Raw genomic sequence first — 15,647 nt, 5'->3', positions numbered from 1 at the left:
GCTAACAAGTCGTAACCTGTTTTTCCGAGCCGCCTTCAAACGCAACATGAACGCTGAGACGCTTGCGCTGGGTTTACACCTGTGAGGCAGCGAAGGAGACCTGMTGCTGCTGCGCAGGTGTGTGTTAGAATCATGGCAGCAACCCAGCAAAACGTAAATAACTGCACAGTTTTGCCCCCGAACTAACCGACTGAGTTGAGTAAAGCTGTTGGATGCAGGTGATGGTAGCTAAAAGATGACTGGCTAATATCAATACAGCCGTTAAGCTTGTTAACAAGTAGCCTGTAAGCTGCTGGTGTTGTTGTCTATGTTCAGCTACGTAGATTCATTTTGCCCCCCAAAATAAGTCGGTGCCCCTCCTGTTAAACTCGTCTGGAGCCGGGCTGGTCCTGGTCCGTAGTTCTCTACATAAGAGCGCTGAACAAGCAGCCGTGTATTTTGCCACCTGGGCGGTGCGGAGCGGTGAAGAGACGCTGAGGGAACCGAATCTGATGGGGAAACGGTAACACCAGCATTGTGAGTAGTTTCTTCTTCTTCTGTGGATTGTAGGAAGCAGCTATGTTTTGCGTCATACTATGCATGAGCTGGTCTGGAACCCGTTTTCAATCTGTGCCGTTGTTAGAGAAAACATTCGGTGGTTTCGTGTAAATGCACACTACAAACGCAACAAAACTCTTCCGTTTTCCCCCGAAATCGTTGTCGTGTAAACGGGGCCTAAGCTGATCTTAGATCTGCTGGTAACAGGAAGGTCAGCCCCTGCGTGACCTTCCTGTTACCCCCTGCGGCAGTCAGCACTGACCTGTGACAGGACCCGCCTGCTTCCTGTCTGGACCTTGCAGCTCCTCCACTCTGGCGCTCTGTCCGCCAGGCTGCAGGCGCTGCTCAGGCTGCTGCTCCGCTCCAAACGTTTCCTGCTGCGGGCCGAAGCAGCAGGCGAGGTGGAGGGCGGGCTGCAGGAGGGAAGGCTGGTCTTATTGCACCACAGAGAGTCGACGTCCGATTCCACTTTTCTGCTACAGAAACAGGTTAGTGGGTAAAATTGTCTAAACCTGAAAAATAAAAACGTTAAAAAACGCTTTTCAGAAATATTCACACCCCTTTCAACATGTTATGCTCCCCCTTAACAAGTTATGATACAAAATATGTTCATTCCATTTTTGACCAAAATCATTCGTGTTAATGAGATTTCAGGTGTTTTGCAGTCTCTGTCACTTTAAATCCAGGTGAGATGCAGCTGGCCACGCCCCCCCAACTCAACGTTTACAGTCGCAGGTGAAAATGGCTGCCAACAGATTCGCATTTATACAACCGCACATCTTTGACAAGCAGAAGTGGGGCCTCCTGCACAATCAACAAAAATGCAGCCAGTGGTTTTTGGATGTCAAGTCGGCAACAAAACACTTCTCTATTCCAGCAGCCATTGTACAGCTATTGTAAAACCAGCTGAACAAAAGTGCTGGAGTTCTGCCTGGGTTGCTAGGCAACGGCTCAGTGCCTTAACAATCGGGAGGTTTTTGAAACGCCTCGTTCTCCAGACAGCAAAAAACTTTGGTTTTCAGAAGCAGTTGAGACCCAAATGGAAGCATAAAAACATATAAAATGTGAATTTTGCATAATAGGTTACCTTCAGATTTGACAGAAACATCAGTTCAGAATCAGCAGAACAGTAGGAGTCGTGATTTAACCTTGACTCACCTCTGTGCAAAAGTTTCCTTGGCTTCGCCGTTTCCATTTCTCCAACCTTTCTGCTCTTCTTTCTCTCCTCCGTGTTTCGTAGGCGAGTTTGAAAAAAGAGAGGACCCCGGTTTGGGAACTAAGAAACACTCCTTCCGTTTTCGGCAGCTAATCACAGGAAAAATTAATTAAAACAACAACAATGTAAACATGCTGAAGGAGTGGAAAAAGATTCATTTTTATTCTCCATTCACATCCAAAATGGCTACCGATCATCAGATCTGGTCACTTTGATTTTCTGGGAATGTTTAGAAACAAAACAAGACGCTCAAGTCAGCGAAACTCCACTTACTAATCCAGCGAATCAGATTGTTCAAACTCATCCCATTTGCCCCTTCTAGACAAAGATCTCAAGTAGAGAGACATGAGGTTGTCTTCAGCCCCATCTTCCTCTTCCTCACTCTTTTTACAAGCTGAGTTTATCTCCACCTCTGCTGCGGAACCAGAACCAGTCTGGGAAGACGGACTCTGAAAGGAGAGGAGGGCGGTTTTACATGTGTTACACATAAAACACATGAACACCTTCATTTTTTTAATGACATTTAATATAAATATTTTAATTTAATTAAAAAACTATGGTCAGAATTACACATAACATAAAAAGTTTTTAGTTTTCATGAAGAAATTTCTTCTGGATTTAACCTCCATATTCCTTTCCTAACACAAGATACTGAAGCATCTTAAAATTATAGGAAAATGACTATTAAACAATCAGGGTTATTAAGATTAATATTGATTATTCAAATCAATGTTTGGAAAAAAAAAACAATACTGCACATTTGAAAAGCATTCTTAAAATTGCTTAGAAACTGTGATTAGAGTTTGAGTTAACACACAAACCTGTGATTAATCACGATTAATCAATTGCTGAAATAATTGTCAGCTAATTTAGTTATCAATTAATCGTTAACTGGAGAACAGAAACTCACAAAATGTTACTGAAAGAGCAACATATTCAGGGCAGCAGTTTCACCAAAACCTTATAAAATATATACATTTTGCATTTATGATATTAAAAACTTTGTTCCACCCAAAACTCAACTGCTAGTTTTAACTGCACCTGGATCATATTCTTAAAAAAAAATTATTAATCTTGTTAAGAAACTTTTTACTGTTCAAGTAAATAGAATAAATAATTTATAAAATTAGCCTAACACCGTACTGATTTTTAGCTGCAAATTGATCATTTGCAACAAATGGTCACAGTGCACACTAAAGGAATGTTGTCTTTATGTTTTAGGTAATAAAATGTTTATCTCTTATTTTAAAAAGAACTGAATTGTTTTTGTATTTGCATTTTTTCCATTTTTAAAATGCCAATTCTTTGCGATTAATCATCAGAAAAAATCAATTAATTGCCAGAATAATTGATTACTAAAATAACCGCGAGCTTCAGCCCCATTTTGGTTGAATAATTCTTGCATAATATCAGCTGAACTAAATAAATAAAATCACTAATAGAGTCTCAGATTTATTACTGAATGTGACCTTCCTACTCCTAATTATACAGGAAATACGTCTCCAACTTCAAAGACGTTTTCTGATTGTCTGTTACGTTCAGAGATGCGAAGCCTTAACAGGCAGAAAGAAGAAAGTGTTGGAACCTGCAGCTGAGTCTGGGTCACTTCTCCTTCAGACGGATCACATGAGGAGGTCAGAGGAGGTGAAGAACGACAAGAAGCAACAGCTTTGTGCTGCTGAACCTCTTGCTGAATCAACTCCTGCTGCTGAATCTGATTCTGCTCAATCTGCTCTTGCTGAACCAGCAGCAGCTGAATTGGATCCTGCTGCTGAATCGGTTCCTGCCGAGTCTGCTTCTGCTGAACCAACTCCAGCTGAATCTTCTCCACCTGCTCAATCTGCTTCTCCTGAACCGATTCCAGCTGAATCGGCTCCTGATGCTCAGTCCGGTTCAGCTGAACCTGCTCCACCTGCTCCACCTGCTCCTTCAGATCCTCCATCCGCAGCCCGCACTGAAAGATCAGGCTCTCCAGGGTCCTAAAACACACAAAAAAACCTCTGTGAAACACACCGAATGCCAAGAAACTGGAAAAAAGTTTTTAGGGCAGAAATAATTAATCGTGATTAATCAAATATTGAAATAATCGTCAACTAATTTAGTAATCGATTAATCATTAACTGGAGTAAACAGACAACTCTGTTATTGCTAAGAGCAGTAACTAAGCCATAACTGTACAAAGTTTTGCTTAATTGCATCTGTAATATTTTATAAAATAAGGTTATGGTTAAATCTGCATAATGTGCCCCTTTTTTTCTATTTGATTAATTGATTAATCGTCAGAATAAGTGATTATTAAACCTCTGTGTGGCTCTCCTGCTCACCGTTCGGGGTCAAAATGTTGGGTTTCCAGTCCCTTCTGCTGCAGGAGTTTGTGCTCATCTCGAGCCAGAAGGTATCCTCTCTCTAGAGAGTTCAGCCCTTCGTAGAGCTGAGAAACGCCGCACTGGACAGAAACGGCTCAAGTTGGAAAAACGGCATCCAGACAGATCACTGAACAAAGCTCAGTTTGCTCTCACCTTTAATTCTTCTAAGGATGCGAGTTTATCATTCTTAAGGAGATCCTCAAAAGTTTGCACCTGGGAAAAAAATCCAAATTAAAATTTATAAGTCCTATTGGCAGAACTTTGTTTTTGCTCTAGTTCTTTTTGTTACCTGCTGAAGGAACTTCTCAGACTGAGTGAAGAGGATGTTGGAGAGTTGTTGTCCGAAGTCGGATGGCAAAGAAGAGGCGTCTAACTTTTCTGTTCAACAAACAGGCTGGTTACAGAAACGCATTCCTTCAGTTCCCTTTGTAGAAACGAATCAGATTAGAAAGAGGCAGCAGGCGACGGTTTTACCCTGATGAGTAGCTCGTCCAGGAGAGCCGGTCATAGCTCTGTGAGGATAAAATAAATCCATCTTCAAGAGTTTTGAAGCCGTCTGGTTCAGCCCAGCAAGCACGGCGTGGCCGGCCTTCGGAAGCTCAGAGTCCAGGTTCACCTGCACAAGAAAAAAAAAAAAAAAAAAAGATAAATCACCTGCTTCCAAACATCTAATTCTGCTTCACAATTTGGCTCACTCACACATTTTATCTCCAGGAATTGAATGTTAAAGTAAAGGTAGGATTGGGCGATTAATCAATTTTTACTGATTAATCGAGTTTTTGGTTTTTGAATATTGAATGTTTTTTTTAAAAATCTGAATAAATTTCACCAAAGCTGCCATCTTGTTTTACAGCCTCCATTTATTTGTACTTTGAATTCAGGTCAACTTTACGACAGGCCAAGATTTATTTTTATTTTTAATTAGAATAGAATATGTTTTATTGATTCCCAAGGGGAAATTGCTACTGCATCTATAGTGTTAAATATTAATTATGTAAATATAACCATAAGAGATTAAGTTTACAACATATATATAGTGATGAAAGTAATTCAATATGACTGAATATAAATAAATTCATAAAAAATAAATAAATACAAATATGTTAATCTAAAAATAATCTATAAATGAGTGCAGAGAAACTTAGATTAATTTCTTATTTAATAGAAAGTTTAATGGCAACAGGCAGAAATCATAGTAATAAGGCTGATTAGTGCTGGAGAATCTCTTAGAAGATACTCGGATGATCTGAGTTGCAACATTTGATTTCCTTTTTGGGTAAATAAAGTACGTGCTGAAATAAACAAAATATGTAGTTCTGGTTTAGTTTCTAGTGGAAACATCTTTTAATACACTTGAATTGAGACAACATTTGCTTAAATTTTTCAGCAAGAAACATGAGCTTGTTTTAAGTCAGTAATTCATTACATGTTTGATGAAAACTAGTTGTTCCACTGGCAGATTAGTTCAGTGTTTTTAGTGAACTTTTCCATCAATACCAATAAATTATTGACTTAAAATAAGCCCAGATTTCTTGTTCAGTATTCAGTTGGGATTTAGTTTTCTCTTATTTCAAGAGTACCAAGATATTTGCAATGGAAACTAAACCAAAGTACTTGGTAAGATTTTGTGTTTTTGCAGTGTATTTGAACTGAATTTTCCTTTTACATAAATTAAAATGAAGTGGGATTCTTCTACAAGACACACAATGTTTCAGCTTGTGATTTAACACACCTTTCTGACAAAATAACTTGTTTTTCACCAATAAAAAGTTGGATGCAACTTTAAAAAGATGCAAACCTTCAACAAACTACCATAATGTTCACCTGTAATGTGATTTGTTTGCACTCAGCTGTGGTTAAGGCGCCATCTTGGAACAAGAATAAAACTGGACACAATATTTCACTGAGTGGTCAAATAAAATAACCAAAGGCAGCTGGATTTAATTTTTCTTTTTAATTTCAATCTAAAATCTTCCGTCTAATCTTCAATCTAAAAGCAATTTTGGGAAACGAGACTGCAGTCATTGTTTTAAAAGTGGGATCAGTGATAAATCACATCATTACTAAGCGATGCTTTCCTGAGAAAACACAAAGGTTCAAATATGAGAAACGGCCTGAGAGATGAACTACCTTTGCTTCCAGACGGAGACGATCGATGGTGTTCTCCGCCTCCGCGTACTTGGTCAGCAGCCTGTCGTAGTCTTCCTGCACAGCGACACAAAGTGAGTGGATATTCCTCTGAGCAGTTTTGTTCTGGAAAACAAAACTGTTGGACTATAAAAGGAAGTTAGCTGAAATAAAGTAAAATAATTTCTGAAGGATGAATGAATCCACTGAGGGATTAATAAACGCATAGATGAAGTAACATAACGTTTTAATAATGGGAAAAAAAAAAGTCTTTCCCACATTGTTGTTTTTTTAAATGTACTTTAAGGTTTGCAGTAGGCTGCTAGCTGAGACGCACTTCCTCCAGATTGTACTTGCAACTTGAATTGTACTTAAATCCTCTTCAAGAAAGTTTAACAGTTTTACTTAAGCACTTATTAATAGATAATCTAAATTGTACTCCTACCTTGAGTAATCTTTAAATGAAATAATGTTTTCTTCTTACGGATGTGACTTGTTTTAATATTGTTATAAATGCTCACTGTAAATCATAAGTCATGTCTGTTTGCTATGCATGTTAACTGTATTTTTTAATCCCGTCCATCAGCAGATTAGGAGGCTACAGATGAAAATGAGCCTCTCTGGGTTAATCTGACACCTTTACATGACGTATTCATGTTGATTAATAGGTGTTGCTCCCTCTATGAAATAAATAACGTTCCCAAATTTGTAGAATCTAGAAAAAACACTTGGTATGTTTGTGTTTTTAAAGTGTATTAATGTCATTTTATAGCACAACCAAGTAACTATGTTAACTTCAGCTGATACAAAAATGTCGTATACATCAACTATGACCTAAAATAAGTTTTATATAGTAAATTAATGCCTTGAAATTGGGCCTCTGTCTCTTTAAAAACTCCTGCTCTTTCTGAAGCTTCGCCTTCAGGAGGTCGTCCCAACATGGCTCCTCCATTAGCCCTTTAAAACATTTTTAGCAGCGCTGAACTGACAGGTGGCTCGCTTGATGTGCTCAGCATTTCCACCAGACGTTTGCTAATTGCTGTTGGCTAGTCTGAAGGAGCTGAGTGGAGGAGCTGCGCCTCGGAGGAGGGGCTAGGTCCACCCAGGCGTTTTGCCCAGCTGAATGGTTGCCATGGTGATTAAAGGATTCCTCAAACATGCATGAAAGCAACACTCCAGGTTTGTTTTGATGAGGGAACAACAATGTAACACAATGTACAGGTCAAAAAAGTCAATTTTACATAATATTGTGCCTTAATTTAAAACCTTGAAATTGGGTCTCTGTCTCTTTAAGAAGCTCCTCCCCTTTCCTACACAATGTCTTCAGCCCATTATTCCGACAATGCTTCTCCATGATGTTAATATTACCCAACCTTTAAGTATCATTTCCCTGCCGTTTTCACCATCGTGCACACCGAGCAAGTCAGGTTTGCAGTAGGCCGCTAGCTGAGACGCGCTTCCTCCAGCTCGTACCTGCAGCTGTTGCAGCAGAGTGGTGGCCTGATGCCGACACCTGAACTCTGGAGGGACGGTGGAGCTGGCAGCCTTGGTGGACGTGTTGATATCACAGGAGGAGGATCCGTCAATGTTGAACAGGACTTCCTGAACGATGTCGGCGGGGGATTTAAACACGATGGGGGGCTGCGGCGACGTCGTGGCTCTCTCTAACGACTTCCTGCCTTTCGGAGGCTTGTAGCCTTGCTTAGGGAAATGAATCCTGGGTTCCACCTTCGAGAAGTTTGGGGTTTGATGAGACAGTGGTGCTCTCCTGAAAAGGAAAAACAAAAATGAAAGCCAAGATATGAGATGTCAGTAGCTGCATTTTCATTAATCAAAATTGCTCAGCTTGAAATTACAAAAATAAATTTGCTTAATGGAAACACTCCGATTTCGGGGGAAATTAAATAAATGACATTTTACAGCAAAAAATGTTTGTTCTATAGAATAACGTGGTTTTTCAGCAGTACACTTTTTCACATCACTTGAGTTACATGATCAACAATTGGATGTTACTACTGACAGAAACGACAAAGAAGACAACAGGAAGTAGTAGAGAGATGGTTTGTTTGTGTTTTTTTTCCGAATAATATGCAGTTGGCTCTTGTGTAAAATCACTGACTACCAAAACGTCTCAAACGCTGCTTATGTAGACGCTCCAAAATAATAGCCTTTTAAGTACTACAGCAAATATCACTGATATTTATCTTTGTATTACACAGCGGTGGGTAGAGTACTCAAAATTTGTGATCAAGTAGTACTCGTAATAAACTTTTACTGTTTATAAGTAGGAACGGTGTTTATAGGAACGAGACCAGAGCAAGCTCTAAGCTTGTGGCTTGTTTATTGTTGCCATAGCAACTCCATAGCAACTGCCTGCCAAGATGGCTGCCGGTTACAAAGTTGCCTAAAGTGCGATGTCACATGAGAACTACGTATAACACATCAGCACTGTTTCATTTCACCCATTTATGTATAAATTAATTTTTTTCTTAACACCAATATTGTCAATGTCTGCAGGTTTTTTTATTATTAAAGCATTGTGACATTTGTCATTGTGTTAAAGATTCTCTACGTAATTTTATTTGTTTGAAATAAAGTCAAAATAATGTACAACACATATTATCTGGTCATATTTTCACATTTCCTGGTAATGATTCTTTGCTGGAGGGCAGCCGTAGCGAGACGCCACCAATGGATTTAGCAAGTTTTCTGGGGGAAACTCTGTAACTGTTTACATCTGGGACTTTTAACGTCTTATCGTGTGAACGGGCAATATTAATTAAATTTTTCACTTAATGTAATTACAGAAGTTGTGAAATGTCGCTGTTGTTTTTTAGACATTAGCAGAATATTGAGGAAGATTTCCTACTGACAACAACAGATGATCCCACCTGAGCTCGTCCGTTCCTGCAGGGTTACTTCTGGCTCCAGCAGCTTTCATGTTTCTGTCACAACCTCTGGACTCTGCAGAGCCGTTCTTGGCTTTGCCGAGGGAACACGTCCTGGACTTCAGAGCTTCAGCAGGGAGTCCACCTTTCTGCTTCTGCTTCTCTGATCCTTCTGAAGAAATATTCTCCAACACAACTTGTTCAGAAAGGGCCACAGCTGCCCGAGGGGAACCGCTGAGCTTCAGCTCCAGGCGCGATGCGCTGGACCTCACACTGCTGCAGTAAGACTCTGTTTCTGTGTCTGGGAGGGTTTCTTTTTCGATCCCTGAAGCAGCCGTCAGGTCCTCCTCGGTGAACGTGGAAAGGTGAGGAGAAAAGGAGGAGGTGACCGTGGACTCAGAGGCCAGACCGCCAGGCTCTGGGTTTTCAGCTGCTGCTACGTCGCAACAAACGGAGGAAGAAAACATTAAAAAGTACTTTTACATAAAAGAGGCTGACATTAACAAATACTTCTTATAAACTAGCTCTTTTTACGCAATAATTTACAAAATGGTTTCTCAAATTTTTTTTTTTTTTTTACAGTTTCAAACTTAATTTGTAAGAAGTTATTAAAATGCAACAGAAAACCATTCTACTAAACAAGTACAAGCTTAGATTTACAAAAATAAACAGATTTAATTCTGAAGCTGAATATAATTTTGGATTAAACATTTAAATGTGATCCATTATGCGTCTTTGAAAAGGTTATAATGGATCTATGGGCGATACAAAACATCTTTGTTCAAAATCATTCTTAGATAACTAGATTTGAGGCGTTTTAGGGTGTCCTGTCACTTTAAATCCAGATAAGCTGCTGCTGGCCATGCCCCCAACCCAAAGTTTACACTCGTATATGAAAATGGCTGCAAACAGATGCGTAATTATACAACCACACATCTTTGAAAAGCATTAGTAGAGCCTCCTGCACAAAAAGCAATGTTGCAGCAAGTGGTTTCTGGAAGTCACCAACAAAACACTTAACATTTCCAGCAGCCATTGTACAGCGCATATAACGGTAAAACCAGTTGACCAAACATGCTACCTGTTACGCTTTTATGTAACAGGTAGGATGTAACACTGGTTACCTAGCAACACCAACCAAGGAAGTTGGGGATTTTGAAACGGCTCATTTTCAAGACACCAAACAACTTTAACTTATTGCCAAAAATGAGTTTTTAGAAGCAGTTAAGACCCAAATAGAAGTACAAAAACATGCAGAGTTAATTTTAATCGTAATAGTTCCTCTTTAAAATATTTCGAATATTTAATCATTTAGTCTAAAAACGAGAACTTGAAAGCAGAATACATTTCCAGGAGGAATAAACTCACGGGCTGGCCGGGGTTGAAGATCGTCTCCTGAGGATTTTAGAGGCGAATCCTTGTTGCCTCCACTAGGAACCGTGTCCTCTGGGGAGCAAGGATCGCCACACGGGTTCCCCAATTCCCACTCCTCCAGGGCCTCCGACAGCCCAATGATGCCGTCTTCATTCATCTCCCTGAAGAAGTCATCCTCTTCCTCTTTGGCATTGCCATTGCCGTCCTCCTCCCAGGAGTCGTCGGATGTAAGCACGGAGGAGGGAGACTCTTGGATGGGCGACTGAGTCCAGTGCAGAACCCCGGGTCTGTTTCTTCTTCTGTCCATTCAGTCCTAAAGTCTCAGCTTCTCAGTCCAGCACACGGAGCATCTTTCTCAGATTCTGTGGTACCAACAGAAACCGATGCAGTGACGCTTCATTAAGATACAGATAACGGAATTGAAATACAGAAGGTCAAAAGTGCTGAAATTCAACAAGTTATGTATTTATTTCTGATGTTGATTATATGGTTAAGTAATCATTTCATGTTTTTTTTCTTTGCTGATTTATGGCAAACTTGTCAATTTAAACTGTGGAAGGCTATAAGTGCCACAATAAAATAACATTTTTTTATCATACCTGTGTAATGTATCAATATTAGTAATTTCCATATGTTGAGCTTTTAAATATACATTGAATTTTATATAAAATGATCACATTTATGTATTTGGCCACAATTATTGGATGGTGGCATATTTGGCCCTCTGGAAAGAAAAAATGAACAAAAGTGAATGTTTGTCAACGGACAGCTATTTTGGTATATATTCACTCAATTAAAATAAATATACTTAATTTCCTCTGTAAATAAACAAATGTAACATTTGTAATATATTGTTAATTTTTTTAAAAATACATTTAAAATTGTGTAATCGCCTATGGTTATATTGTATTTACTAATGCTTATCACTTTGGATGCAGTAGCTTGTGAACAAATAAGCAATTTCCCCTTGGGGATCAATAAATGATATTATATTCTAGATAAGAAAAACAAAAATCAATTTAAAAAAAGCAAAACGAAAAATATTTTCTTGAATAAAAATATACAAGAAAATTAAAATAGACTAATGATTTTTTTTTAATTATTAGTATAATTATAACAAGAATTTGTTATTTTTAAGATTTTAATTATTAATCAAAATAATAATTTTCATTAATCAAAGGGAGACAGACAAATGATACCAAACGAAACAAAACCTGCGTTAAGAAAAAACAATAAATGGCCACACAATTTTAAAAGCAGTAAAGTACAAGCAGAAGTTTTGTTTGTCTTGTTTTCTGAAAGCATTTATYTGCACAGCTAAACGGTCATCAGATTTTTACTGATTACAGATCAGTAATCCTCTAAGACTGCATAGAACAGACATAAAATATGTCATTTTATAAGACGTGTAGTTTGGTGATAATGTAGGTAATAAATTCAAGATGCCAGACAAAAAAAGCGTCACAATGTGCCTGCCGTATCATGTGACCTCAAAGGGATTAATATAGATGTTTATCTAACGCCTTATTATTACCCTCATTGTTTTATTTAGTTCAGTCTTGTTTGCATTACGAGGAACTAAGATTAACATTTGCTGCTGTGTTGCTAGAATAAAACCCCACGGAGCGGCCGACTTTAAAATCTAGTGTCTTATCAGTAAAAACATAAAAGCTCACCTGTTGACTCGTTCAATCTCCCTGCAGAACTGAGGGTTTATCTGAGCCGCCATATGGGGGTTAATCTGCTCTAAACCCCACAGGGGGCTTCACTGACACCCAACTGACCCCCATCACCAGCATACATCTACAACGCTAACCAGCTGACATTCAGGGAGCCGCCATCTTGGATGGACGTTCAAGAAATTAAGGGTGAAAAAAAAGGCAAATAAAACCGATTTTTTTTGTTCAAATGGTGGAGAAATCAGGACATGTTGAGGAAAAAATAAAAATGCAGGTAGATTAAACACAGACAGGAGGAAGGATGGGGCGAAGCACGGCCCGATAGGCGGCTCAGATATTTGACTGATAATCTCCTTATGGTTCACCAAGCAGAGCCGAGGACACTGGACGCTCACGCAAGTGGACCAATGTTACTAAAGGTTACTAAAACTGACGAAATAAATAAAAAAATTCAGAAAATATTTTCGTTAACTGAAATAAATAAAAATGGTATTTAAAGGCAGGGAATAGAAAAATTTTACTCAAGTATACTTTTATCGAAATAAAAGTAAAAAGTATCCGTCAAATAATAGTCAAAAAGTATTTACTGAGAAACTGATCAAATTATCAATCATTTAATATTTAAAAATTACATCATCAGATGGACCAACATATAAAGTTAAATGTAAATTTTGGTATTTTAAGAACCCAACTGATTCATATAAATAATATAATAAAAAATAAAATAACAAAATCAGGCCACTGAAAATGTTTCTTTCAATAAAAAACGTTAACAACAGAAACTGCAGGTGTGTGTCTGCGTCTGGTGAATTTTAGGTTAAAACATGTTTGTTTTTCATTCAGGGGGGAGAAAATCCAGAAATGTTACGTTGGTAATACTTCATAATAACTTTCACCTTTTTCATTTCGGCAAAGAAAATTCACCAAGTTATGAAAAAGCTAAAATTGCTACTATAAATAATAAAAACTAAACAATATTTGAACTAATAAAATCTACCAAAACCACTCTTAAAAGCTAATTAAAACTAACAGAATTAGACAAAAAGTAACAACAAAATAAATCTAAACTATAATGAAAAATCCAAAACTGTCTTAAACCCTGAAGTGGACCAATGAAATAACATCCAACATATTTTGCTTGGCCAATATTTAAATTAATGCTAAATGAAATAATACAATTTGAAAGGAATTTGCCAGATGGTCTGTATTTGTAGATTAAATTGAAAGTCTGAAGCTGCAATCTGGTGAGAATATATTATTTCAACAGCTACTGAATTGAACGATTAATAAAAAAAGATTAAAACACTTTTAAAACACATTTTTATGTTCAGCAGACTTTAAAATAAATATTCTGGTCATTTCTACACTTTATTGTTTGGGTGTTTTTTGTCATTTTGATTAAAAAAAAAAGCTGTCCCAAATATTTTTCCCCAATATAAACTTATAAAACCAACACTTATATTAGGTAATTAAGATTTATTAGCAGTAGTAAATAGTGTGGTGCAGTAAAACTACTTTCTAAAAATGTGTATTTTTTCAGGACTGTTGCTCAAATAAATGAAACTGAGTGACTAGTTAATGCAAACCTTTGTAACACAAACAGCATAAAAACTTAATTTATTATCAACTAGCAAAGAAAGGAGCAGCAGATTATATGCAAAATGCAGGTTTTTACAGCAGCGGCTCGTTGCCTAGAAACCATAAAACWAAAAAAAAAGAAAAGACCAAATGAAAGCCCCACCCCTCCGTGTCTCCATGGCATTCACACCACAACAAACCAACCACCCACTGAGAACTACTCACTGGAAGTTAAAAGACACAAAAAAATGTATATAATTCGTCACCCAGCATCAACGAGAAAGTGCGTCACAGAAAACCGTTAGCTAGCAGTGCAAAAGTTCGTTACGGTTTACAACACGGACAGCAAGTTACAGTTAAAAATAAATGTCTCCAGCCCATTCCAAGATTAATTTTGACAGAAAAACGGCGTTACCTTGTTTTACAAAATGTTACAGGACGTCTTTCCTCCAGACAACTTTGACACAGGTGACATTTAGAAAGCCAATTATCACCAGTCCAGAGCGCAACATTGATTCTGCTGCCTGGAAGGCTAATTACCCCCAAGAAGAGTAAACGGGTTAATTTTCGCCCTAAGTTATGACTTGCAGGTATTTATTGGCCAAATTATCGACGCAAGCATACCATTCACATGATTTACAGCATTAGTGTGCTTTAAAAACTAAATATTTTCCAACGATTTTCTGAAATACATGCTGGATTTCTGGAGATTGCAGGTAGTGTTTACCTTACAGTCAGCGCAGAGGGCATAAAACCTTTCCAAGTCAACCTGAGTTGTGATTGGTTATTATGTTAAAAGGAGGCGGGATATGTCTTTCATGAATATACCTTAGAAAATGTAGTTACTAAGCGACGCCACAAGGGAACACTGTTTAATAACAATTTGATATTTATACTCTTCCAAATAAGTTTTAAAATCAAATAAATGATTAGCAAATATAAATACAAATATATATAAAGTAAAAGTGAAAACGTTTTTGGTAGAAAGTCTACTCAAGTACTGAGAAACTGATGAAATTATCAATAATTTAATCATCAGATGGAACAACATACAAAGTTAAACGGAAATTTTGGTATTTTAAGGACCAAAATCACAATAATTCATAGAAGTAACAAAAAATAACAAAATGAGGCAAAATAAATGTTTTCCAAATCAGTTTATTTAAGTATAAAACGTGTTTGTTTTTCATTCAGGGGGTAGAAAATCCAGACATTTAACTCAAGTAAGAGTAGAAATACTTCATAATACTTCATTGATGAGATTAATGAAAAAGTACAGCGTCCCTCCAGGATTTTCTGATTTTGTTCTGGGTGTGTGGGGGAATTATTGACTTTTGTTGCTAGTTTAGAAATATTTTCAAAAAATGAACAGTATTAGTACTTATGTAAGACAGTAAATGTGACTTTTTGTCATGTTTTTCATAAAGCTGAGGCAGCAGAGTAGTAGAAGTAAGACACATGGCCACCTACAGGTGGGAGGTGCCATCACTTAAACCCGATGTTCTTGATCATTTTTGCAGAAAATTTGCAGTACACTCACATTAATGCATTAGAGCAAAAAAAGTTTATGGATCTGGATAAACACATAAAAACTGTTTTGATTTGACTTGTAAAATAATATTTAGGCACACATGTGTTATATATAAAACGCTACGGCGGGCCGGTTTTGGCCCCCCGAGCCTTCAGTTTGACACCTGGGGGATGCAGATGATGGATGGATGTTAACCTTCATCCATTAGCAGTGAAAAATCAGGCTGAATATTTTTCCTTTTCTTCCATATTTCCTCTTCTCTACCTGACGGGACGTGTCATCTGTTTCCCTAAGGCCACACACACACACACACACACACACACACACACACACACACACACGCACGCACAC

The 15,647-nt window shown here is 37.8% G+C and overlaps 1 protein-coding gene across 4 annotated transcripts in view; it reads right to left on the bottom strand.

Moving 5' to 3' along the window:
• akna (AT-hook transcription factor) overlaps nucleotides 1–15,647 on the bottom strand; it is a 30,815-nt gene that overhangs the window by 8,142 nt on the left and 7,026 nt on the right. Inside the window, exons 1-13 of one of the 4 annotated variants that reach the window (XM_008424636.1) lie at nucleotides 14,181–14,316; nucleotides 10,503–10,870; nucleotides 9,138–9,570; nucleotides 7,720–8,014; nucleotides 6,250–6,324; nucleotides 4,594–4,735; nucleotides 4,409–4,497; nucleotides 4,273–4,332; nucleotides 4,078–4,199; nucleotides 3,339–3,732; nucleotides 2,027–2,202; nucleotides 1,696–1,842; nucleotides 800–1,013 (exon numbers count right to left, since the gene is read on the bottom strand). In XM_008424636.1, coding sequence (XP_008422858.1) covers nucleotides 800–1,013; nucleotides 1,696–1,842; nucleotides 2,027–2,202; nucleotides 3,339–3,732; nucleotides 4,078–4,199; nucleotides 4,273–4,332; nucleotides 4,409–4,497; nucleotides 4,594–4,735; nucleotides 6,250–6,324; nucleotides 7,720–8,014; nucleotides 9,138–9,570; nucleotides 10,503–10,815 — 2,460 coding nt within the window. In that variant the 5' untranslated portion in view covers nucleotides 10,816–10,870; nucleotides 14,181–14,316. Of the gene's footprint in view, nucleotides 1–799; nucleotides 1,014–1,695; nucleotides 1,843–2,026; nucleotides 2,203–3,338; nucleotides 3,733–4,077; nucleotides 4,200–4,272; nucleotides 4,333–4,408; nucleotides 4,498–4,593; nucleotides 4,736–6,249; nucleotides 6,325–7,719; nucleotides 8,015–9,137; nucleotides 9,571–10,502; nucleotides 10,871–14,180; nucleotides 14,317–15,647 lie in introns of those variants that run through there. The other 3 variants (XM_017307684.1, XM_008424638.1, XM_008424637.2) reach the window with 3 other exon arrangements.

The sequence above is a fragment of the Poecilia reticulata genome, linkage group LG12, assembly GCF_000633615.1.
Source record: "Poecilia reticulata strain Guanapo linkage group LG12, Guppy_female_1.0+MT, whole genome shotgun sequence".
NCBI classification, from domain to species: domain Eukaryota; kingdom Metazoa; phylum Chordata; class Actinopteri; order Cyprinodontiformes; family Poeciliidae; genus Poecilia; species Poecilia reticulata.
The sequence above is the reverse complement of the archived record's forward strand: the minus strand, read 5'-3'. Positions and strand labels throughout refer to the sequence as shown.